The sequence below is a fragment of the Cucurbita pepo genome, chromosome LG13 (genome assembly GCF_002806865.2).
Source record: "Cucurbita pepo subsp. pepo cultivar mu-cu-16 chromosome LG13, ASM280686v2, whole genome shotgun sequence".
Taxonomy (NCBI): domain Eukaryota; kingdom Viridiplantae; phylum Streptophyta; class Magnoliopsida; order Cucurbitales; family Cucurbitaceae; genus Cucurbita; species Cucurbita pepo.
The window spans coordinates 8,217,527-8,243,245 of record NC_036650.1 but is presented as its reverse complement, the minus strand read 5'-3'; the positions used below and the strand labels follow the sequence as shown (position 1 = coordinate 8,243,245).

The 25,719-nt window shown below is 38.3% G+C and overlaps 2 protein-coding genes across 3 annotated transcripts; both read right to left on the bottom strand.

Annotated features, from left to right (window-relative positions):
* Nucleotides 1-476: 476 nt before the first annotated feature.
* On the bottom strand, nt 477-15,857 carry LOC111808010 (cell polarity protein mor2-like). Of its 2 annotated transcripts, XM_023693763.1 has the most exons (17): nt 15,194-15,857; nt 14,585-14,703; nt 12,591-12,636; nt 11,852-11,924; nt 11,711-11,768; nt 11,048-11,143; nt 10,665-10,782; nt 10,328-10,594; nt 9,760-9,861; nt 9,230-9,587; nt 9,037-9,150; nt 6,958-7,589; nt 6,654-6,850; nt 6,230-6,452; nt 5,936-6,055; nt 4,521-5,291; nt 477-3,749 (listed from the first exon to the last, which is right to left on the bottom strand). In XM_023693763.1, the coding sequence occupies exons 1-17, from the start codon at nt 15,308-15,310 to the stop codon at nt 684-686; spliced, it is 6,477 nt and encodes a 2,158-aa protein (XP_023549531.1). In that variant the 5' UTR covers nt 15,311-15,857; the 3' UTR covers nt 477-683. The 2 variants fall into 2 exon arrangements, with proteins under 2 accessions (XP_023549531.1, XP_023549532.1); XM_023693764.1 differs by lacking the exons at nt 10,328-10,594; nt 10,665-10,782; nt 11,048-11,143; ... (3 more) ...; nt 14,585-14,703; nt 15,194-15,857 and having other exon boundaries at nt 9,230-9,600; nt 9,760-9,852.
* A 912-nt stretch (nt 15,858-16,769) lies between these two features.
* On the bottom strand, nt 16,770-25,549 carry LOC111809070 (DNA-directed RNA polymerase 2B, chloroplastic/mitochondrial-like). The gene is made up of 19 exons (XM_023695403.1): nt 24,719-25,549; nt 23,890-24,102; nt 23,668-23,801; nt 23,465-23,534; nt 23,145-23,203; nt 22,485-22,602; nt 22,236-22,349; nt 22,027-22,158; nt 21,510-21,926; nt 20,563-20,613; nt 20,091-20,161; nt 18,811-18,895; nt 18,547-18,699; nt 18,392-18,466; nt 18,191-18,280; nt 18,040-18,087; nt 17,847-17,961; nt 17,657-17,760; nt 16,770-17,579 (listed from the first exon to the last, which is right to left on the bottom strand). Exons 1-19 carry the CDS (start codon nt 25,547-25,549, stop codon nt 17,469-17,471), a joined length of 2,991 nt encoding a protein of 996 aa, XP_023551171.1. The 3' UTR covers nt 16,770-17,468.
* Nucleotides 25,550-25,719: the final 170 nt, after the last annotated feature.

Genomic DNA, 25,719 nt, shown 5'->3' with positions numbered 1-25,719 from the left:
AAAACTCAAAATTCTTGATTAATGGAGGAACAATATTATCGTTATTGTTCAATAAGATGCCAAAGTTGATTAATTTATTCCATAAAATAAATAATGGCGGAAAATTCTTCGATACCATAGATTTCTTCTACTTCATAGCGATATCCTTCTATCAAAACAATTGACTAAATCTGTGAAATCATACAGAAAATAAATGGTGACTAGAACAGTATCATGCATCAAGTCTCGAGTTTAGTTCATTTCAACTCCTGATCGTAGCATTATGGAGGATGCATTTGTTAGTGTTGTGTTCAAGAATAATGTATATACCCCTCCCCTACTTAAATTGAAATCTTTTGTAGAATAAAAGATGGTTTAAAAAGATTGATACCAAATACCATATAGGACTCGAGCTGTGCACATTATGTCCTGGAGTGCCACTACATCTCACAGCTTCCATGATCAAAGAGGTTGAATTTATCTCCGAGGAACAAAAATTTAGGGGAACGGAAATAGGAAACAAATTAACATTGTTCGCAAGGAAATATATTTACATTTACAAAGATTAAATAGGGACTTGTAAATGGAAAGGATCTCTGATGGCTAGAACTACACAACATAATTCAAGACTAGCTACAAAACTACTTCTTGACGTGTATATACATTGCCTCTACATAAAAGAAGTTACTTACAGAGACGTGGAGTTAAGGATTCCCAATACTTGTGACGAAAGGAACCAACCTTCTGTAGTCTCTCCTCTTTCCCAGTATACAGCTATCAAGAACCCGCCCAAGAATAAGTCGTGTGTTTTGCAGAGCCACCTCTCTCGGTGAGGGTCCTGATTCATTCGAAACCCCTGGCGCGAGGATGGAACCCGGTCCAGAAGTTGATACGATGCCATATTGTAAGGGCCCACTGCGAGCCTTGAACGATGTCTGAGGAGCAAGCATCTTATCCTCAACTCCACCATGTCCATTTTCAAAGGACCCTAGTTCATGTGGGTGTGGACCTGTCATTGAACTACAACTCTGTAAAAGTGCTTCTAATACACTCAATGCCTCCCAGCATAACGTACTCTCCACCAACTGTGAGACTATTGCGTACATATGTGGACTTTGAGAAGCATCTACAGGAGTATGCTGGAGCAATGCCTTCAGCATTAGAAGTATTACGCGCTGGTATTCGACTGGTCCTTTCTCCAGTAGACGTAGTAAGTGACCAAAAGCCAATGCGGAGTGCTTTGGAAACCACTCGTTGCAAAGTAGAGGGGAGACACAAGCAAGAAGAATTTCGATACTTTTGATCTCACCTCGAGAGTATGCCATAAAAACAGTAGCTAATTCGTCCAATGATTTTGCTCGGCACCAGATATGAATATTAGATGCAACTGAGCATGCTTTTTGATGCTGTTGCTGGAGTGGTGAAGCTGGCCCTGTCAGTGGATCCTTACTGAGCTGCAGGCAGAGCCATGGGAGTAAGCCTGTGATGTGCATCAGAAGTCTCGTTTCCGCATCCCCAAATATGGAATCACATGAGTGCACGGTAATCCGTGAAAGAACCTCTATTGAGACACCATGACTAACAGTTGACATCAGCCCTTTAAGAACAAGAGGCTGCACCCCTTCAAATGTTGGAAGATTCCCAGTAGATGGAGGCAGCTCATAGCCCATTCTAGATTCAATCCGTTGGAAGTCTCCAATGTCGTTGTTAGTATCAAGTTCATCCCGAGGCATGCTTGAAAGGAGTACATTTTCAGTTGTTCTATCCCAGAAAGATAAACGATCAATCACACGGGAGAAGAGCTCAAGAACCTGGCAGTATACATGGACAAAATCTGTGTGCATCATAGCCACACATCCCCAGAAGAGTTGAGGATAGAGTATCACCTTTTCAGGCTCCATGTTCTCAACCATTACCTGCAAGGTCAACAGAATTTCCATAATGAACCCTAACACAGGGGGTACCGGATTTCCAAGACATCTATGCAGACAACGAAGGAGAGACACACAAGTATCGCTTGTAACACTTGGCCGCAGTGCACGGTATATCTGGTGTGAGCGACAAGCAAGGTGTCGCGATGTACATTCCATAGCCCATTTCAGTGCCTCTGATCCCCAAGTCTCACGCAAATCACCTTGGAAGAAGATAGCATCTACCATGCTCTGAACCAGTGCAGAGAGAAGTGCCGCACTAGGAAGCTCTGTTCTCACAACAGACGGGTCTTCATTCTCCCACATCATGCTTCCGCGCTTTGACTGAACATACTTGATCAGGCTCACAACCTGTTGCTTGTTCTCTCCATCATTGTTTTCAACTTCATAAAGTTCCAAGTGTCGGCCCGCAAGTGAATATAATAGATTAACAAGCAATTGCTGGCAGTGTTCTAGAACAATGTCTTCTGAACTATCCATTGAGACAAAAGTGACGTGAAAAAGCAGAGGCAAGTGCTCACGGAAATCTTCATCATTCTCATATGCAATTTCAGCGAGAAGGATCAATGCTATGTCAGCATGTGTAAGAGAATGCTGCTGATGACCCTGTAGTGCAGACTGTAGTTCTTTAGCACTGACCCCATGTGCAGCAACCCCAGAATGAAGCCCATCTTCACCAGAATTTGGCGTATCAATGAGATAGTCACCACTGTCCCTGGAGACATGCCGACTGCGGATAGTTCCAGTAGAACTTCTAACACCCATCAAAGGACCAGACATATTCACTAAAGCTGGAAGTAGCTGGCCTGATCGACCTGCATTTACTGGAACAATGTTCAACTCAGGAGGCATTGGACTTAGAGGGCCAGAGACACTTCGGCCAGTTACTCCAGCTGTTCTCCAGCTTAAGCTCCCACTAGCATTCCTGAGCGGACCATCAAGGGATCCACGAACAAGTAGTGGTGACATGTGTGGTTGGCTGTCCACAACAGAAGCAACTTGGGCCACTGGAGGCCCCTGAGAGAATTCCAATACAAAATTTCCACCGAAATCTCCCTTGGAACCTAGACCAACTGGCTCGATGCTGTCCTCTAGCATGCGCTGGGCCAATTGGTAGACAAGGTGATCAATAGTACGCTGAGGGCATATTCGTGCTAAGTACAAACTCACCCGCTTTGCAACTGAGAAATATGTGGCAAAAGCACCACTTATTTCCGCAGATGCATTAGAATCACAATCTTCAATTCCCTTTGTGATCAAGAAATCCAGAACAGGACTTATGTTCCTTGGTTTGCTAGCAATTGTGCTCCAGAGCTTTTCAATTTCATCTGGGAACTGATCCCCATGCCGCCATGTGACATAGTAAAGGCTTTTAAGAAGTCTATCACTCCAGCCCGAGTCTTTGAGTTTCCAGAAATTAAGGTTCTCAATCCACGGAGCCATGCACGTGAGAACCTGATGTTGAGCTATGATGTCAACTGCATCAAGTTGCCTTTGCATTATCTCCTCACAAAGGAGTTGACTCAATTCAGGGTGATCTTTCGCAAGTTTACAAGAAAGCTTGTACTGAAATTGTTGGTATGAATCGGGAAGATTTCCAACGACGGCTGCTCGATAGCTCCCCGACCCCTCAGTGCCATCTTCAGCCCATTCGCGGACAGAAAGAGTTTCAAGCATCTGAAGGGCATCATCACGGATTTGTCTACTAGGGTCCACCACCTTGTACAGAATTAAGCTTAAGAGTCTTTGGATTTCACATTTTGGTATCTCTTGCCGCATATACACTTCTGCCAGCACACTGAAGTAACCATCAGCTATGGCAGCATCGGAGTAGTAGCACTGAAACAGAAAAGTAGCCAATTAGCCTCACTGGATAGAAACTTGGTCTCTCGTAAACAAAAATACAAAATCATACAAAAATAATAATTCCAACCAAAAGTGTACATAAGAGGTGATCAACACGAGCAAATCACAGAGGTCAAGCATACCACACAAAGTGATTAGCTTGTAAAATGATGGATGGATGGAACAAGATATTTAGGAAGGTAGCTGCACTCTTTGTTCCTCAACTTTGTACAAATTCAGTCCTCATACATCATATCTACTCTTACAAAAAAATGGTAATTGTTCTTTCCATTTTGAAAAATTAAAGCTGTCTTGCATTGTAATAAGACAATGTGGCGATTGCAATGATTAAATAACCCAATGCCCAACTTTGTAGTCAATCAAAAGCTGTATTTAAAAATAAAAATGATACCAACTTTAAGGATGCTGACACAAACCAACACAGTCCATCAGTTATTCGTTGTAATAAAAGTATTCTAATAAATCAAGCATTAATCAACCCTCGCTCAACCATATGATTCTTGCTTCACCATTATAATTCAACAATCAAAACCCTTATACTTCAAGCATTCTTCGATTTTTAGCCCTAGCCTTTGTACATGCAAATTTTCCTTTTGAGACCACAAAAATCTTCACAAATTGTATGGATATAGACGCATCCTATCCAAAAATCTCTTTTCAATTTATAATCTTCAAAAGAGAACTCTGTTGTAAATTATAACAAGACACAAATGCATCATAGATGGTATAAAAGAATATATTTACCTGATCAATGCATGCGGGAAACAGGTCCAAATTTGTAAGCAGGAGATTCTTCAAAGCCAATTTTGCTAAAGAGACACGGCTGTGACCCCCTCTTTGCCTATCACGACCAGCAGTGCCTCGACTGCCTTCGACAGATTTAGAGTAAGATGGAGTTCTAGGATCAGCTGGTGAGTAACCAAAGGGAGCCCTGGGTGCAGGTTCAATAAAAAGACTATTTATCCAAGAAATGACCCTGCCACTCATTTTCCTAGCATTATCATCAAAGCAGGGCCCATACAAGAGTGAAGCCATAGCAGTCATGGAAGCCCACTGGATTGCTTCAATTTGTTCACTAAGTTCTTTATCAAATAATATCTTGTCAACAGAATCTTTTGACCGAGCATGTTGAGAAGATTTGTAACGTTCTACCTCACGTCTATAATCGCTAACACCATCCTGGCCCCATGTTCCACCTGTATCATCAGACCAGGAGAGTAGAAGATCAAATAGTCGCTTTCTAGTTCTAAGGTCAAACTTCTCTGACCTTGACTCCACAAATTCTGGGGCCAGAGATCTCAGAACAGAAGCAAGTGAATAACGAAGAGGTTGCATTTCCTGGAAGCTCTCCATAGGTGCTGTCAAGATTTGTTTGGTTGTGTCATCAATGAACTTGAGATAATGACGACGGAAAACTGATTTACGGGCCAGCATGCCCGGCCAGATTTTCTCCGCAACAGTACGATAAATATTTGAAATGTGAGTACGAAGCTCCTCACGGCGTGGCTTTTGGCTCTGTAAGTATGGAAGTCAGTTAGTCATCATAAGAAGAAACTTTAACAGAAAGCACCTAGTACTCTATGGGGAAAAATAAATGTACATCTTCTCGACATTACTTTGGTTTTTACAATAGATGCAACAAACTTACTTGCCCTTCCTCAAAGGGACTTCACGTATATGAGTGCAAAACCATGCATGTATGACATATTCAACTACTCATTCAGCTTTAAAAATAAAAGTAGTTTCATTCAGGGGAAAATAAACTTATAAAATAGGATAAAAAGTCACAACGGACAACTAACAGTGACCAGGAAAATAATTGATAAATGACAGAGGTACCAAAGTGGTTGCGCATTTTAACGTTTCAATCTTGTTCTCAATTACTTGTTTTCGTTGTGACATAATGAAACATTAAAGAAAAGTACTACTTCATCTTTTCTTGGTTAATGCTCCAATACCAGTGTTTTGATTCTTTTCCAACTCAAGCAATCAGTGGTTATTCTTGTAAGTATAAAATTTTGGCTCTGTAAGTATTATTTATTCTAATTAAGAAAATCCAGAAAAAACCAAATGCCTCTTGAATCTCAAAATACAAAACGACACTTCACAAATATCATTTAATAAAAGATAATGCCCTTTGATTAAATCATGGATAATACCTTCCACTTTGGCTTTCCCTCTGTCTCCAGGGAAACCTCATCAATAAAAGATGCAAGCTCACTGAACATTAATTCACAAGCTTCAAAATGCGAGTGGCCAAGAGCCATGGTGGCTGCATGCTGATTAGGATAACTGACAAACTTTAGTATATGTAGATAAACTTAATGCAGTTAGGTTTAAAAGCAGATAACTTACTAAAACACTTTAACAATTTAAAACCATAAGAGAGGCCCAAAAAAGGGAAAGAAAGAAGGAAAGTTGAGGCAGAAAATTTGTCTAGAAAATGTGCTCACCACATGTGCTTCTGATCCAGATTTTATTGAAGGGAAAATAAGGTGATAAAGATCTTTGGCTTTTCCCGAGGCAGGACTTTCTCTGGGACCTGGCGGGCATGAACATAAGAACATGGCATACATTAGCCACTGATCCAATTTGTTGTCTGAATCTTGGGATGGATGAGCCTTTCCACCTAAATCAACTGGTGTGACATGAGCAAGACGTTGCAAAACCTCAACCCTGCCAGCCAAAATTTTGTTTACAAAACACATTCTAGAGTAGAAACTTCAACGTTGACTATTAAATCTCAGAGAGACATTAGAGGGCTCCATATTGAACAAGAACTCGTACAAGATCAAGCCAAAAAGTAACCCAGAATAGTGAATCATTAAAAAAAATGTATAATTGTCAAGAAAGCAATTTTGGGAGAGCATTAATTACCTTGCTTCCTGAACAGAACTTGGGCACAGCTCAGAAGCATACTTAACCAACTCACTGAGAGAACGTGCCCACCTGTTCTTATCGGGGCTTTCAAATATAATGGACTGAAGAGTAACATCTGGAGGGATTGTATCAGATTCTCGTTTCAAATCAAACGGACGCCCCGAATCCCAGTAACAATTTTGAACGATGTCATCCTGTAGTTTCCAAAAATCAAGTTTGACTTATCATCAAATCAATGCAGTTCGATGAGTCACTGAAAAGGAACAGCAGAGAAGGGAAAATAACATTAAAAGAAAAATACCCCATGCTCCTCTAGGACATCTATAATAAATATTGGTTCAGCTTCATATTTAAGAGTATAATCTGGTTGGTCAAGTATTGCAAGGTCTTGAATGTCGTTCCGCAAGGCACGCACACAGCGTAATAACTCCAATGCGGTATGCCTAATTTGACTATCCACAGAACTAAGGAAGATCAAACCAACTGCATCTATCTCTGAAGCACGAAATTCAGCTACTTCACCCGACTGGTGAAATGATGGCTTCTTGAATCCATCAGCTCTTTGAACTGTACGCTTTTCATCATGCACATCATTTTCCAAACGATCCTCAATCAAACAAGCTCTCCAAAAGCGCATAAGTTCCAATAAGCGCCCCAGTGATGTTTGTATAAGAAGTGGGAATTCATCAGGAAGCCGTAGGATGAAGTTAGCCATCCCTCGCATCACTGCAAAGCGACGATGAGGAAGATATCTAACTATCCTGTTCAGTACCTGAACTGCTTCTTCACGAACACCAGGATCAATACTAATTCCATGTTGAGGTATTATCTCAGTTATTTTATCACTTCTTCCAACTTCTTCGATCAAATATGGTATACACTTCAGGACTGAACGGAATAGATATCCTTGGGACTTCTCCTTTGTTACAGAATCTGGGAACAGAGCAATTCATTTTACTTTTTCCAATAAAAATGAAAGCTAGATATTTGAATATAGGAAAGAGAAGATCAAGTGATAAGTTTACAAACAACAACTAAAACAGGCAAACAACACCAAAAAAGGAGACCCAGACTATTTCTGTCAGTAGCGAGAAACAATTAAAACTAATACAAATTCACATGATTTGCTAATTGGAGGTTGTTGACTTCCGGAAGGAGAACAGTTTTATAGTGTGTGGTTGTTCGCTTACTTCAACCAAAATCATGTAAGTTTTTAAGATAAGTACAAAGAAATTTACGTTTATAGATTTATCAAAACTATGACTACTTCCTGCAGTTGATTCAAAGTCATTTCATGATGATATTTTATATTTCACTCTTATATGGCGGTTCCGACAACATAATTTGGCATCAAGGAGTTCATTTTTCCATACATGCAGGCACCATGTACACCTTTACATCTAGAGTATATTATCAAGTAAAGCAGGCCCTCCTAGGTATGCACCTCACTGAGGTCCTTAATCTTCAATGCCTTCATAACCCAATCTAACTTCTTCATACCAATAGGGTTCTTTTTTTTTTCCCCTTTCCAGTCAACTTTTTTCTCCTTTTTTGTAAGAAAATTTCCACCGAGGAGAAATTAAATTTCCAGTAACTTATACCAAAAGAAAGGGTTTGAACTCAAATCAAAAGGAGGAAGGAGGACTGCCTCCTTTTATTCTGATTTCTGACAGCATATGATAATGTATCTATTGTATTTTATGTCATTTGTATGTTTTATATGAATATAATATATTAAAATTTTGAAACCACTTTGGGTTAGCCTAGTGGTTAGTCAACAAGAGCCATGTAAATAATTAAGGGTTCAGAAGGAATGGTTGCAGATCATGGTGGTCACCTCTTTAAGATTTAATAATACTCCATATCCAAAATTACAGGGTCAGACGGTTGTCTTATGGGAAAAATCAAGGTGTGTGCAAGTTGGTTCGAACACTCATGACTATCAAAAATAATATACATTCAGTTCATATACTTAAAAAACAGGTGTCTTTTGCCATATATTCTCTTCAATGTGTTATATGAACATGATAACACAATTTTCTAATAGTTTGAACTTGGCTCTAAGAAAAATTTGACATAAAAAAATAAAGTTTGGTTTATTTTTTGTTAGGTTTTTGTGTCAAGGTGGAAGATTCCTTACATACTGATAGAGTTAATAAAATCGTATTTCACCAAATAAAAATATCAATTTTACTCATGCTTTATTTAGTCAGTTACTCAAAGACCTGAAGCATAACCATACTGAAGCCTTAAAAAATTTATAATAATACAACTATTACTACTACTAATAATAATAATACTAGATTCTACGCTTCATCCTTTTCTCATTCTACTATCTTCCATAAAGCTACAGCATGTAAAGCATTGGAAAACAATTTACCAATGTTGGTCCTTGAAGAAGTTAGAAGAGCCTGACTGTAGGTTCTATGACAAGACCTTAAAATCGATTCAATTGCTGCCTTCACCTTGGGAATATAGTGGCCAATATCATGACCTGCTAATACAACAAAGTTGATTAGGTTAAACAATATTATACGTTAGACAAATTCAGAGGCTCTTAACTTGTTGGTTACCTCTAAATATCTCCAAACCAATGTGCTGGCCTGAAGGAGACGTAACAATGGCAAGGAGAGCACGAAGACCAATAACTTTTGCCTCACCAGAACTATCTTGTTTTAATAATTCCAACAACAAGTGGTTCATGGCAAAATCAAGATTGTGCTCTGCAATAGTCACGCAAAATTCAACTAGTTTATCGTGTTGAACATCTTGAGTAAGCAATCCCTTCTTTAGAACTGTAAGGAGTTGAGATGTCACACTGTCTAAGTAGTCCCATATACGATTTGATGCCTGATTAGCTGCATGAACACTCAAGTAAAACCTCAAAACCCGATGAAGACAGTCCAAGGCCATAAATCGATGATTCTTGTCCTGCACAATTGAACTAGAGTTTCATAAATTTGAGTGATGGAAACAGGATGCCATATTCAGTCTCCACTTGAAGAAACTTCCCACATTGAACATTGAAAAAGACTAGAGGATCTTATTAGAATTAATTGTAGTCATCATTCAGCTCCTTAGCTCAAACGTAAATGGAACTTACTCTAAGAAGCTTGTAGAGTTGTTCCATGTGGGGACTTAAGTTGTTGTGAAATATTTGAGGGTCACCAAGACAGAGTAGAAGAGTGACCAGTGGATAACCAACCTAGAACACAAAAAACAATGATGTAAAGCACAAGAGGAAAAACAGACATGATGTTGGATATGAAGAAAAAAGTTAATATGAAAAATCCAAAAAAAAAAAAAAAAATGACGTCAAAGATATCTAGCCAACCCAAGTATTGCTCAGCTATTCCCAGAGACAACAATCTCATCAATTTTGGAAAATATTTTTTTATCCGCCAATTTTTTACAGTATCTGATAACTGTTAGAAATATCTTTACCTTAGCATATATTTATCTCCAAAGAGTATATCCTCTGTATAGTTTAAGTTAGAATGTAATTAAGGCTGGCCAGCTCTTCAACAAAAAAAAAAAGAGAAAAAAAAAGAATTCATGCCAAAGAGCCAAAACAGAAAAATCGAAAAACTCCAACCCAGATTTATAGATTTAATATATAAAATAAAATATTGAATTTCTTACAGGGAGGGTGCAAAACAGATCCCACTTACAGTAATGTGTTTGCTCTGTTTGTCCATCCAATGCATCAGCTGTGCTCGAATTCGTCCGACAGCTTCATACCATAAGGTAAGTGCACGTTCAACACCAGAAGGAGGCCATTGGCCTTTGCCGCCATCTGCCAGTGGAGCAAGGATGTTTGAAAGCATGTTGCAGAGTGCATGGTGAAGCTCGCTTTTACGCTTATGTGGAGCACGATTGAGAGGGTTGGCTTTAGCCACAAAGGAGGCAGATGCATTCAGTCCACCCTCTGTCTTAACCTAAGAAATGGAGTTGACATTATGCTATTATCTTTATATGACTTTGCATAAGTAAAAGCTATATACATACCCCAAGCTTAAGGTAGCGCATCCCATTGATGATACTAAGAGTTTCACTTCGAGCAACACTGGTGTCAATCCTACGCGTATTGAGTTCCATGAAGAAGCGTTCAGTCACAGAACTAAACCTGCAAATAATAACACAACAGATTATAAATGTTTTTTAACCCTTTTTAATTAAAGTAACATGACTATATACATAAGTTCATGGAGAGAGAAGTGCAAAGCAGAACTCGTTCATACTAATACTAAAATGTCAAAATAAAGCAAGCATCAAATGACATGCATGCTTGATAAACAAAAGCTTATGTAAACCTGATAATTACTTTTAAAATATAACAAGCAAAAAATCCAATTCAAACAATTTTCAAATGTTAAAACACAATTGTTTACCTGATGCGAGACAGAGCACCTAAAAGTTGTGCAACAAGATCCAAAAGAAGCCCCCGCAAATCAACTAACGACGGATATTCAACCTGGCTAACAACCCTGCAATGACATTTAATCGAACCTAAAATTTTGTTTGCTTTCAGTCACGAAAACAAAAGGTATATAAGCACCAAGCAATTCTCCCTAGAAGATCTGCCTATATCTGGACATCAAAGTCATTGTCTAATAGACAATGGTCATGCCTAAATAAAAAACGGCAATAATTCTAATAACAATACTTATAAGTCACTTGTAAAAAAGATTAAAAAATAATAATAACAACGTGCAAGCGGAATTTCAATGCAATCATCAGACTTTAAAAAAAAAAAAAAATGAAACACAAACTTTTCATCGATACTTGAAACGTTACAAGTTACCAAACTCCTATCCTCAGTATCGACACAATACTCAAAATAAAGCAACCACAATTCAAACAAAATGATAAATCAATTTTTTTTTTTTTTTAAAAGAAAGACTTGCCACTTCAAATATGAAAAAAAAAATAACAATAAGGAAAGGGAAAGTTTGAAGTCAGTCAAGTAATTACTAAATTCCCACAAAAAAAAGTAAAAAATAAATAAAAAAATAAAACTGCACTGTACATTAACTATGCCAAAGCAACCTTACCGGTCAGCATTAATTAGCCAATCAAAAACGAAGTTTTCAAGCCCAGACCAAAGCTTCTCTACAATGATAAACCACTACCAATTAGCAACAGAAGTAGAAAAAAAATAAACAAATACAAATTCAACAGAACACTGTGTGAACCTGTAAGCCCTTCCTGAGGGCAGCACTCCACAAAGCGAATACATGCTGAGCAAAATATGCACTCAACTGCAAGCTAAGCCCCAAGCAAGAATATCATTATAACTTCAAGTTAATAAAGCAAACTTCTCTGAACAAGGGATTTTAAAGCAACCATATCTAGAAAAAGAAAAAAAAAAACAGCCTGGAATTCCTCTTTGGAAACTTTACCTACCAATAAAAATAATATACTCTAAATTTAAAAGCATGCACAAGAGAGGAAAAAAATTAACAGGAGAACGTCCTTCCATTATTTTTTTAAAAGAAAAGAAAATAAAAAATTCCCTACAAGCCCATCCCTGGGCAAGGTGCAAAAAAGGTTACAAAAAGATGAGAAGGAATGATTAGATGGTCCATCCCCAAGCCAAGCAAAAAATAATAATAAAAATTAGAGAGTTCTTTTTTTATCGTGTAAAGAAGTGAAGGATCCAAATGTAACAAGAAAATAAGCCAAGGAAATACGTAGGGAAAAAATATTCCCATTGAGAAAGAGTGTAAGAAACTGTAAACTAATGAAACTAAAGAAGATAACAATTATTTGGCTCCATTTGCTCAATACGACATCAATTCATTAAAATTTTGAACCATTTAAGCTGATAAAAATACCAATTGACAAGAATCGTCAATAATTAATGGCAAACCACAATAACTCGAACTATTAGATACACTATCCATTCACATTGCAATCATATAGCTTTCAAACCTTTCTTTGGAAAGTAGATGCGTCATTTGCACCCTTCGGTGATTCGCTGCAATAAGAGAAAAAGAGAAAATGTAATCAAACTATCAAAAAAAAAAAAAAAGTTTTTTTCTTCCTTTTTTTTTTTTTTTCTCTCTCTTTCTTTCTTTCTTTGTCTTGGGAATAAGAAGATTTCTTTGACTGCAGTATCTTAGCGCACAAAAAAAAAATCTTAAATTGCTTGTGAACAAAAACTCTACGCATTAGCTCCATGTGAACATGCACACTCCAATTAAACTCCCTCATCATTATATATATTAGGAAATGGAAGGAATGTACTACTACGATCAAAAATAGCCTAGGGGCAGGGGTTGAGACATCCCATTTCCGAAAGATAGTGAAGCATAGCCTACCAATCTTGGAGCATAAAACCTAGGCTATAGTTACAAGAATTTCTTGTGTCTTACACACCAGAAAGAAGAAGTGAGCTGAGCATAGTTACAAGAAAAAAAAGTTCAAAAGAAGTAGATTCTCGAAAAAATTGTCTTTCCTTCCAAGTTTCCCATAAAAAGATTCTAGAGGCACATCTCCCTAAGATCTTTGTTTTTTCTTTTAAACTCCACCCATTCATAGCCTCCTGAATTCACGCCAAAATCAAGGATGGAAGACAACTGGATAAGCCAAATTCCTTCCAAAGAAAACTTCATCCCCTTGCAGTGTAAGAACAATGGAGGAAGAGGTGATTTGAGCTTTCTTCATTCCTCAGGCATAGGCTACACACTGCAGGGTCAAGATTCCAATTGCCTAATACTTCTGCATCCTCATCATAATACTTTTACCTCAATGAACTCTTCTTACACACATACTCTCCCCTGATCTCTTGCTTCAATCTAGAAACACTAAATGTTCCCTCCCTCTCAGCCAACATAGTTTGCTCCATCAATCTCTAACTCTTCACCTTGAATCGATCAGCTTGATGCGGATTTGGTTTTTCTTCACAACAAAATGGTTCCCCATTGGAAAAGAAAGAGTATATTAAAATATACTCTAGATGACAGCATCAAAAAATGGCCACCTCAACAAATATGTTTCCCTAATCGCCCTTCCACTTCATTACATAAGGATCGCGGCCAATAGGCCCATGGGCCACAAAATTTTTTCATCCTTCTAAAGTTACGCGAGTCTGATGATGCATCACCTACTTAGGAACTAAGCTATAAGCACAAAGAGACAAAAGTATAAAAGAGTGAGGCACCCTATCTAAAACTCTCGAATGAAGGATCTTTCCTCGTGACTTATCACCAATGAACACGACAATAGAAAGAAAAAGAAAAAAAAAAAAAAAAAAATCGAAATGCCTCTCCACATCCATCTCCTATTTTCTCCAAAGCCTCTTTTCGCACTCAATCCTTAAAATAAATTTCTCCTTGCTGTTTCTCTACGTTAAAACTCTTGAGCCCACACAGTATCACAGTAATCACTACAAAGCACTGGCCAAAATACAGTTTTGGTCTTCTACACGCTGCTTACCAACATCTTTGCCAATGAACTCTTTTAAATAATCACATTGCAAATCTATTTAACTATACCGCTGTTAGAAACTTACTTGGAATCCCAGTTGACTTGACATAGAGGATGTTTACCCTCTTATTTTAGTTAAATTCTTTGGTAATACTGTACTTTCTATAAATTAGTGAGGCTTTATTTCCAATCTTAACAAATAAAAAATAATCAACACACACGTCCATGCAGCACAATTACGTCAAGATACCTGTATTGGATTTTAAAAAATGTCTAAAATAAGAAGTTTGTCAAGTGAATGGAAACTAAGAAAATATTAGACAATAAATAATAAAAGATGAAGATTCTGTCCCAAGCTATCTCCAATCGACAGTGAAAAGCAAGTCAGTATATGGAATAAACCCTGTGAACTACCACGAACAAAGAAGGCGCACACAGAAAGTTGTCCTTGTGAGAACAACAAGTTCAAATAAAGGAGAATAGGAAAGCTGAGGCACCTTTCTCTCCATCGAAGAAGAGCCTCTAAAAGAGGCACAGGCGTGTGTCTCGCAACCATAGCCAAGGAATCCAGCACTTGCTCGTAGGCAGGGTCCGATGGTCGAAGATATTGTCCATCCTGCAAGTTGGAGACAGTCAAGTAAACAGCGTGGAGGATAGTTTACAAAATCGTACTAGACAACAAAAATGGACGTGAAAATTGGATTTCGCGATATGCAGCCATCAGAGTGCATAGGACAACGATAAAATTTGCTCACCAGGACGAGCAAACACAAGAAATCCTTAAGTACTGGACAACTGGTACCCAGAAAAACAGAAAAGAATATATCGAAGTACCAGAAAATACACGGGGTATACATCCTTGATTCATCTAGGAGGATGTTATAATTGCACCCAATATCAAGAAAACCTCAAATTGTAATACTAATCAAAGTCAAGACTTGTGGAAAACATAAGCACACATCCTCTAGTCCTCAAATTTCCAACAAAGCGACTATTGTAACTCTTTCTTCTTCTTTTTTGGGGTGGGCGACTAGCAAAGCTGCACATGACATTTTCTAGAGAGGAAACAATAGGAGGGGGAAGAGAAAACAAAAGCAAAACTGAACCTGAGCTTGTGCGGTTTCGATTCGACGCCGCGCGAGGGGGAGGAACCGCTGAAGCAAAGCATCAACTATTAGCTTAGCAGCACTTCCTGCTTTCCCGTCTTTGACCATGCTCACCATAATCACTTAGCTAGCATTAACTTCACAACCCCCTTTAGTGAAGCTCCGATGAATCTCCAATCGCAGTGACTCGCAGAGTCTGATCTTCCTCCAACAGCTCAAGCTTCTAAGCAAAAACCCCTCTTGACAACTGACACCAAGGAGATCGCTGCTTGAGCACGCTCGGTTACCATAGGCAAAACCCCAGAAGTAAACCAGCTAAAGCAGAAAGATCGGAGTAGAAATCCCTAGAAACCAGGCAATTCACATGAAAACGAAGAGAGAGAGAGATTGAGTATGGTAGGAGGAAGGAGCTGGTTGAAGAAGAATCAATGGAGCTTTGTTATGGAGAGCATACAGGATCTGGCGGAAACTGTGCAAGAATTGGAGACGAAATTGCTTCATTTTCCGCAGAAATTCATTTCGATTGGGAATTGAAATTGACGCCTACCAGAATCAAGAAAGGTGGAATAACAGGGTGGATTAAGGCTATTTCTTGTTTCTAAAAAAATAAAAAAAATAAAAAAGAAGGAAAGAAAATATTTTTGTTCATACAGACAACAAAAGTCGCGGATCACGTTCGGGTTTTTCCGATTCAACAACCGCTACTTCAAAACCCATTACACAAAAATATATAACTCTAAATATTATATATATATATATATACATATAAACCCAATTTATATATTTATTAATCTTATGACTCTCTTATTTTTCTAGTAAGAATTTAATTTTCTCATGTCTTAGTTAATAATAATATATATTATTATTATTATTATTATTATTATTCCATTTATTATGTTCAAAATGAAACTTCAAAAAAAAAAAAAAAAAAAAACTTGATAGAATAGAATTAAAAGTGAGTAAAAATCGATAAAATAATTTAAATCAATGTTTTATTATTTATATCTTCATATTGAGATGAATAGATAACGTGTTTTTTTGTTATACGTATTTTATAAGGGTTTACAGAAGATATTAGAGATATTGGTTGGACGATATTTTTATCTTTGCTTAGCAATATAATAGGTGATAACTATAAACAGAAGTAAACATGAAATATAAGTCGACTAATTCAATTAACCACAACGATCTGTTTGAGCTAATATTAAGCATTTGCCCACCTGTTCTTCCATCTAGTAGGATTCTTTTGCAAGTTCTGAAGCATCATTTCTTGTGTTTCTCCATCGACTTGGACACCGTTTTTGCGCATCGTCGTGTAATGTTTTTTCGTTAAATCAGTCTCAAGCAGCTGTGAACTGAGACCATCAGAGAACAAAACAACAATATTCCAACTGCATAGATTTCAATGATGCTTTTCAACTAGAGCTTATAATAAACTATCATTTTTGAATGAATTTGCATGGAAGACGTAAATTCATCAAAGATGGAAGGAGAATTACAGGGATGAAAAGTTTGAACTAAATTCTCATGTAACACTGGCATTAGTACCCCTTTATATATATCGTGCTATCATATCGAATCAAATTGATGTTTCACGTCATTTTTTAGTTGATATAGAACTCGGACTTCCGACAAGATAATCAGCAGATTCAGAGGGCAGAATGCACAAACATTTACATATACATGAAAGCAGCAGACTGCAACAATTTATAAGAATTACAGCTGCAGAGACTGAAATGAGTTAAGAACCATAGAGACAGTTGCAAGCCTGTAGCAGAGCTGCAGAACTTGTGATGAATCAAGAAAATGGCAATGTTCGTCCTTTTTCATCACTTCCACATAATAGGATAAGGGGGACATATACAAGCAATCCTTTGTTACCGTGGCAATCTTGATCGTATCAGGCTTTCCTTTCTGGAAAATATGGTCCGTTCGACTTCAACCGTCTTCGATGAACAGAAGCAGATGGGAAGTTCTTGCAGATCTGGTCAAGTACATAGTGACTATTGCTTTGCTGTGTCCAAAGAGTCTTGTTTGTCTGACCATTTTCTTCGGCATATTCGAGTCGTGAACTCTTTAGAACTCGACCGGAGCAGTGTCTTCTAAGAGATGACAACCTAATGTTTATATACAATACAGTGGCCAGTCTGCACCAGGGACTCTCAGCATCATCCTCCATTACTCTTGATACTAACAGTAGGAGTACTTGTGCAGGCAATGCCCAGCTGAACGCATTTAGAGAGCAGAAAACGAAGAGAAATGCACCCGAAATAACTTAGTTAAAGAAGTAAGGCGACTCCAGAACTTCCTTTAGATCTAACTCTCCCCGTTCAGGTAGAGGAGGAAAGTCCAACGCAGGAAAAGATTGCTGAAAGCCCTCCAATAACTATAAGAAAACAATAAGTCAGATGAACAACAACGTCAACAAGTATAACAAATCACAAGGAGGTAGGAAAGCCGTACATTTTCGAGTATTGGAGTCTCGTAAAGTTCGACGAACTTCTCTCTAAGTATTCTGTTCATTTCATCCACGTCGCAAGCGTGTGTCCAGTACGAATCATGAACCCCTGATAGAAACATGAGAATACAGCACTTAGCACCAGTAGAGTGTGAAAAAGACTAGATAACAGAGAAAAGAATCCGGAGGACAAACCTGCAAAATTCAAACCTGCCTTTTTGCAAGCAACAGCAGTCATCATCATATGAGAACCATCAAGGGAGTGCACAAAATTTGGTGGGAAAGCTGTCCGCTGCCTCTTTACCAAGACCTGCAACGTCCAAAGAAAATCCCTCAATAAACTTCCATTGATAATAATGAGAAACTCCAAGTAAAATTATAATGTAACCTTGTCTGTTTCTTGTTGTAGTGTCAAAACTTGGAGAGAAGTTTTGACCTGAAACCAGTGATAGCTTAATTAATGCGTCAGAATATGTCTTCTATATTACCATAAGAGAATTGGTCACTTTTACTGATTATGTAAAATCTTCAACACTCACAATATGCTTTCCCAACTTGCGATACGGTTGCACAACAGGTAGTCCAAGAGGTGTAGTCCATCGCACAGGTTGATTTTCAGAGGCAATGATCTATTTGAATACAAACTTCATGTTATTTCCAATACATAGCTAAGGGGGAGCTGACAGCGTTTTCTTTTTTTACCCCTTAAAAGAAAAAAAGAAGCCGAGAAGAGGACTAACTTTTGCACAGTCTCCTAGCCAACTCATGATCCCACGGGCTGCTTCGAACATTTCCCCTAGTGCCGTTAACGTGGTCTGCTCACACACATAATGTTACTGAACTATTTAAATCATTCAAGCATTTAATTCATAGAAGGCTCCCAAAACGAAGATACCTTGGCAGCATAGCAAGCACAGCCAAAAAGCTCTGTATCATCAGATATGACAGCACGCTCCTTCAGCCTCCTTTTGATCTGCTCACGAGCGCCAATATAGGTGACGCCATAAACCGATGTCATCACTGTTTGCTTCACCAATTTTCTGTCCACCTATAAGAGTTTTAGCAATAAGGATCAGAAAGCAATCAAGTGATGGTGATTGCATCAGAAACTTATATTTTCCCATGATTGAAGTTCAGAGTTCCCAAGTAGGTAGAAAACCTGATCTATTAATGTTTTTGCACGCAATGCATCTGGAAAAGTTTCTGGATCTCTTTGTGCATCTTTTCGCACGATTTCTAGAACCCTGCAACAATAAATATATTTATTATATATATAACTTCTGTGGTGTAGACTTCCCCAAAAAAATCTATGGTGTTATTAGTTAAATCCCTTCCTTGATCCACTAGTGAGGGGAATAAAAGGATATCAGGACATGCAAATCCATCTATCCTCTCAGAATTTTATTTTAAGCTGATTCCCAATATTGGAGATTAGTGTGAGATCTCACGTTGGTTGGAGAGGGAAACGAGGCATTCCTTATAAGAGTGTGGAAACCTCTCCCTAGTGGACGCATTTTAAAACCTTGAGGGAAAGTCTGGAAGGGAAAACTTGGAAAGGAAAGCCCAAAGAGGACAATATCTACTAGCGGTGGACTTGAATTATTATAAATGGTATTAGAGCCAAACACTGGGTGGTGTGCTAGCGAGGACGTTGGTCCCCAAGAGGATGGATTGCGAGATCCCACATGGGTTGGAGAGAGGAACAAAACATTCCTTAAAAGGGTGTTGAAACCTTTCCTAGTGGACGCGTTTTAAAACGTTGAGGAGAAGCTTAGAAGGGAAAGCCCAAAAGGACAATATCTGCTAGCGGTGGGCTTGGACTATTACAATTAGAGACTGAAAATAGGATATTCATGATGTAAGGTATTACTATAAAAGCATATGATGCAAACATGGAAGTCCATTGGCTTCAGCTACAGCCTCGACAATGTTAATATCATCATAAATTACTAGCAATATTGAATTGATGCCTCAAAACTATGACATAATCTGAAGTTACTCGAGCCCAAATTACCCAAAATCTCAAAGCCATCTCCTCAATGGACAGGGATTCTTATAACTTTCACCTTGTAAATCCTCCAAAGTAGAAAACTCAGATACCAAATCACGCAAGCTCACCATGTGAGGCAACCAACGGAAAGATTTAAGGATAAGTAATTCATAGGAAGACAGCCAAGAACAATGAGAATAAATCAGCATCCTTGAAAAAGTAGGCTCTCGATAACAAAGAACAATTTTATTTCATATAATTTATCAAGTATTGGGTCGGAAAGAGATTAAATTTTACTAATGAAACTGGGCCCTCCCTTATTATATTAAGGGTCCAACGAGAATCAAGATTATTTGCATCCCCTACTGAAATTTTCAATGCAACTATGAGAAATAAAATCGTATGCTGTTTGCATGAAAAAAATTTATCTCCAAGTTTTTGTAGCATACCTAGCAGCTATTCCAGAGTACACATCTGCAGGCTTCTCTCTCACGGCCAGATTGACAGCAGCTGCTCCTAACTGAACCAAAAACTTTCAATAAGACAAGATCCGAAGCCACTGGTGGAAGTGAAAAGAACAAAGAAACCAAGGATAAAAGAAGTAGGTTTGATAAATCAACTTATGAAGTCAGGGGAAAGTTAAACTAAATACAATAAAATGGAATTGGTTCTTTAGCGCTCGCAAAAATAAATAGATAAATAAATCATAAAACATTGGAAATTTTAACAAATTTAGCTTAGCAGGGAAAGAATAAAGGATCTAAACAAAGTACAGGGTAGATTGATGTATTGCCTACACGTTATGAAACCAAAAAGGGGGGTCAAATTTCACGTTCGTTTTCCCTAATGAGATGTCGTCATAAGAAGAAATATTAATTGCCTACACGCTATGAAATAAATGGATGCTAAAATATTAACTACCTTGTCTCGTCCAAGAGCGGCGTAGTGTTGTAACCCATTGCAAGAACCATCCTAGAGAGAATCACAAATTAAAAAGAAAGAGTAAGGAGCACTGGAGAAATAAGAGAAACAGGAAGCTCGGTTCCTTGAACTTCAAAAAAGTTATGCATGTAAGGGAGATCAAGAAAATCAATTCAAGTACATCACAAAGATTATGTCAATGAATTAACTGTAGTGACAAAAGAAAGACGAATATATCGGTTCACACACAAGGCGGAATTCAAGTATAGGTAGACCAACAAATGTTTCCTTCAAAGTCTCTAATGAACTCAATATAATTGTTGTGAGATCCCACGTCAGTTGGAAAGGGGAACGAAGCATTCCTTATAAGGGTGTGGAAACCTCTCCCTAGTGGACGCGTTCTAAAATCTTGAGGAGAACCCTGGAAGGGAAAGCCCAAAGAAGACAATATCTGCTAGCGGTGGACTTGGGTTGTTACAAATGGTATGAGAGCCAGACATCAAACAATATGCCAAGGGGGGTGGATTGTGAGATCCCACATCGATTGGAGAGGGGAACAAAACATTTATTATAAGGGTGTGGAAACTTATCTCTAGTGGACGCATTTTAAAACCTTAAAAGGAAGCTCAGAAGGAAAAGTCCAAAGAGGACAATATCTACTAGCGGTGGGCTTGGACTGTTACATTGACGCAGAACAAAATGCCAGTTCTCGAAGAAACAGCCAAACTTTTAAAGAAAGTTGTAGAGATTGGATGGGGAAGCGGGAAAGGTACACTTATTGAGCTCCTATTAGCCTATTCACTCCAGTCTTTTTTCGAAATCATAAATGTTTTCACAATAATACCAATTGTAGCTATAATACAAGCTCTCCGGTGGAGGGGGAATTTTTTCCCTCTTTGTTAAAGCATGAAAAGAGAAAGAAATGATAGGTGCCAATATGTGAATACCTGGTGTATTGGAATATGTGAAATAACTGTTTCTGGAGAAGAGTTTCTCAAAGCTTCAGTAAGATTCATGCATCCAGCTAAAAACTGAAATGGATCCTCCGCATTCAGCCACCAGCGTCTTCCTTCAAGTGGTCTATCAGCAGAGTCAAATATATCTTCTACGTGATTGTCAATAAAGGTCATTCGACCATCATGAGATAATTTATCAACACCCCCAGCAAATAGATTTGCCAAGTGAATCTTAAGCCAACGTAGGCCAGACTTCCTGAGCGGGCGACCTTCTGCGAACTCCAATATGCCTCGGCAAAGATCTGAACCAAGATGATTCAAGTATGGATGCATAGGATATGCACGGCCTCGAAAGTCTATGTTATGTGGATAGTAAAAACCTTCCTCGTCCTTCATTTTGCGTGCTACCTGTTCAACCATCAAAAGGAAATTAAAAGACGTGGATACAGAAATACAATGAATTTATATTTCAAATGTGATATCATTGATGCAACAAGTGAGAGCATACAGCAAGTTTAAGCTCTATGTCACAACGTTGTGAATGCCTCTCCATATTTTCTTTCTTCACAGATTTGACTTTCCATTTCCACTTTCTCAGCAGCGTTTCATCTTCAGAATCAGGTTTTTCTGGCAATGGAACCTGGAAATGGGAAGAAAAAACTAATATTTGCATCAAATAGTTGTTGAAAGAAAAATGATTGACATCGAACCACTCACATCATCCCGATCCACTAGATCAGCGAGGCGCCCTCCACTGGTCCATATTCTATCCACTATACTGAGTATCTTTTTGTTTATTCTCCATTTGGTATTTCCAAGAGTGTCCAAGGCCTGGGAGTATGGAAAAGCACTAACATGCCTAAGTTTACACAGAATATAAAGATTCAACAAGCTTGCTTCTAGCTAAGTTATTCAAATAGTGGTGAACATATAAAAGTGAAATTATAATCTTTAAATATCTCAAACCTCAAAAACAGGAGTTAATTGTTGCTTTGGGGTCCTCTTAACAGCTTCGCGTTGTTGGTTGGCTCCACGAGTACGCATGATAAACGATGGTAAGAAGATGTGTCCTCCTTTGTCATAGCTGTGACAGGAGAAAAACAAACTAATACTGAAAAGGAAACTACCGGTTTCCAAAAGGAGGCAAAATGCAGGTCAAAAAACTCATCGTCAAAATTTGCCAGAGAGAACCGAATCTAGAGATATTGGCAAAGCATAAACAGTAGTTCGTGCCCCGAAAACCCGTCTTATTTATTGGTCGGCAAAATACCAATCCTTCAAAAATAATAATACAAAAAGTATGGACATATAGCCATAATCCAATTATAGTTATACAGCACATGAAGTATGGACATATAGCCATAATCCAATTTTTGTAACTTATCACTTATGCACAATCCAAATATATATTACACATACCTAGGCTTCATAAATCCATTTTCTCCTATTACTTTTGCAACCCCACCCAGTTAAAATAGCTCGATCAAGATGCCTAGATGTGGGACGTTCATTCAAGAGTACTAACGGACTTCTGCTCGAGAGTATTAATTCTAATAGGAAATTGATCGTAACGAGAAAGTAACATGAAAGACAGATTGCAGACAAACGCAAATTGAAATAACCTACCCAGTCCAGTTGACTGGGGGCACCAACATTGGCATATAGGGAATCACCATGTGTCTTGCCTGTTTGAGAAAGACAACTCATCAATCATACAACATATAGCAAGGAAAGATGCAGCAAGAAATTCCATGACATGTTCATAATGCAAGAAAATTCCAAAGATCACTAACTGAGCCAAACTAACTAATTCTTTCCAAATGCAATCACATCATGAAACTAAACTATTTCTACCAAACAAGTATAGAAAACTACAAAACAGTGAAATGCAGAAGTACAGGACACGAGCAAAATTTCGAATAACAAAGTGGATAGCGTTTACTTACAGTCCTTTCTAAGCCGTTGACGACTAAAGGGTCACATTCAATGACACCATATCTCCTGCTAGAGTTTTTGCTGATGAGTTCAAGCAAACAAAACATGTTATAAGAGACAATTTTGTATATCAGAAGATCAAAAAGTACAAAGAGAAGAAACCAGGGGAACTTTTACAGACTGACTAATTGATGATGATAAATAAATGACTTACTTTGCTTCTTTCATCACAATTCTAAATGAGTGACGAAATGCAGGACGAATATCAGGTGGACCATCAGCCAACTGATCGACAGGAGGTTGTATGTACGCTGTTTGTGTCAACAACTCAATAAGACGGCTCCCAACCTATAAACACCAAGTATTTTAGCAAGTTTGCAAATGAGGAACATGCAATCATTATTTTTCTAGTGTATATAGAAAAGATGATCCAGACCTTTGCTTTGGCGTCCGGGCCCCATGGTTTTGAATCATCGGTTCCCTTCACTATATGTCTTACAGCCGGAAGCTTTTGCTTTTTAATCAAGTTGGTGACTTTTTTCCTTAACCACTCTTGTTCCTTCAGCTGAGAATCAGGTTTGTCATTGTTCTCGTTATCTTTGTCGTGCTTTTTCTTTTTCATTTTCTCCAAGAATCTGTGAATTCTAACCTGACATGATTAAGCAACATTATGGTTACAAACATACAATTCAATGCAGAACAAAAGTCATGTCAAGAATCAAAGTCGACGGTCAAAATTCTCATATTGCGCCTAGGCAAGAAACACATCCCAAAAAATACTGCCTCAATGAATGCAGCTTAAGCCATGATACAAAAGGATGAAAACCACGCCCCAATCGTCCCCCTGGCGGAATATGTGCTTCTAAAAGATCAAATAATAACGAAAAGATAAGAGGTGATCGAGATCCTCTTGCTCCTATAGTTTTGGAGCAATAGTGCAGAAACGAAAAGATAAGAGGTGATCGAGATCCTGAAACGTTTTTTTTTTCCCCCTTTTTTTGGTACAGATACACCACCAGGGGCTTAGGCACCTATGTGGACTTCATTTTAGCATGGAAACGAATACTGAACGACACAGGAACGATCACCTTTTCGTCTACCTCATTCAATTAAATGGTGAAGGTCCCCTGCTTAGTTAAGTTCAATTATTTTCTAAATTATATAAACCTTTGAGTTACTTGCAATGATCTTAACAAACAAACTAGGAAGTGTATTAAACTCTCTAGAGACCTAACAGAGGGTCTACATTTACAAAATCGACGTACCTCCTGTTCAATAGCATCTCCAATTGCACAAGCAGCCTGCACAACCCTGGCATTACCGTGCTCATGTCCCATCATCAACAGCCCTATCAACTTATGCATCGTGACTACCGACATCATATCAGCAGATAGTTGATCAAAATAAGGAGCATATGCAGCCCTGTTCTTCCCTATGCGGATCAATTCTTGCTCTTTACTTATAGCATCACGCAAAGGCTCGAACCAGCCAAGGAACAAGGACTTCATGTAAGGCAAATTAGGTGCTAGCTTCTGCTCACACATGTCCATCAATAGCTCCTTGTACTCCTTAACTGCCTGTTTCCACGCCTCAGTCTCTATAGCCACCTGCCGCCTCTTCAGCATTTGATACTTCTGTTCTCCCATTCCCTTCACCCTTTTCAGCCTCCTTCTCCTACGCTGAACCTGCCTCTTCTCTTCTTTTCTCATCTCTTGCAATAACTCCTGGATTTCTTCGTCAATAGATGAATCTTCGTCCACATCTGTTGACGAAACCGCCTCAGCAACACTAGAATAGCCTTTTGGGAACGACCCATTTAACCCAATACGAACTCCCATAGACCCAAAACAGAATCGGCTTCCATAATCTTCCTGGGACAAAACTTCACTCCGACCAATACCCAGTTCCGAAATCCCGAACTTCGGAAGTGAACTAAGAACAAATTTATCAGATATTAACTTCTCGCTAATTATAGATTCATTGAGACGACCCATAACGCCATGGGAGCGGGAAAGGCAATGCCAATCAAGATGAAACTGCCGATTCTTAGAAATAGCTTGCTTGGCAATGGTTTTCCACATAGACGTGGATATCATCGGAGGGTTTTGGTGAAATTTTGTGGGCTGTTGCAACAGAAGGAAATTTTCAAACTTGCCGGTAAGATTGAAAGAACACTAGCAAAAGGACATTAAACTACACGAAATAGTTCCATTAGAAAGGTATGAACATAAATGGGTGGAAGGGAGGAGGCGATTCGATTAGAAGA

Bases quoted from the DNA above. Each gene is read 5' to 3' on its own strand.
- LOC111808010 (XM_023693763.1), bottom strand. From the start codon at position 15,310: ATGGTGAGCATGGTCAAAGACGGGAAAGCAGGAAGTGCTGCTAAGCTA. The intron at 10,783-11,047 runs GTAAACAATTGT...TATTATTTGCAG, and splicing joins GGTGCTCTGTCTCGCATCAG to GTTTAGTTCTGTGACTGAAC. The intron at 9,588-9,759 runs GTAAGTTCCATT...TCAATTGTGCAG, and splicing joins AACTCTACAAGCTTCTTAGA to GACAAGAATCATCGATTTAT.
- LOC111809070 (XM_023695403.1), bottom strand. From the start codon at position 25,549: ATGATATCCACGTCTATGTGGAAAACCATTGCCAAGCAAGCTATTTCT. The intron at 21,927-22,026 runs GTATGCTCTCAC...ATGGTTGAACAG, and splicing joins ACATAGAGCTTAAACTTGCT to GTAGCACGCAAAATGAAGGA. The intron at 18,281-18,391 runs GTTAGTCCTCTT...GTATTCAAATAG, and splicing joins GGCTAGGAGACTGTGCAAAA to ATCATTGCCTCTGAAAATCA.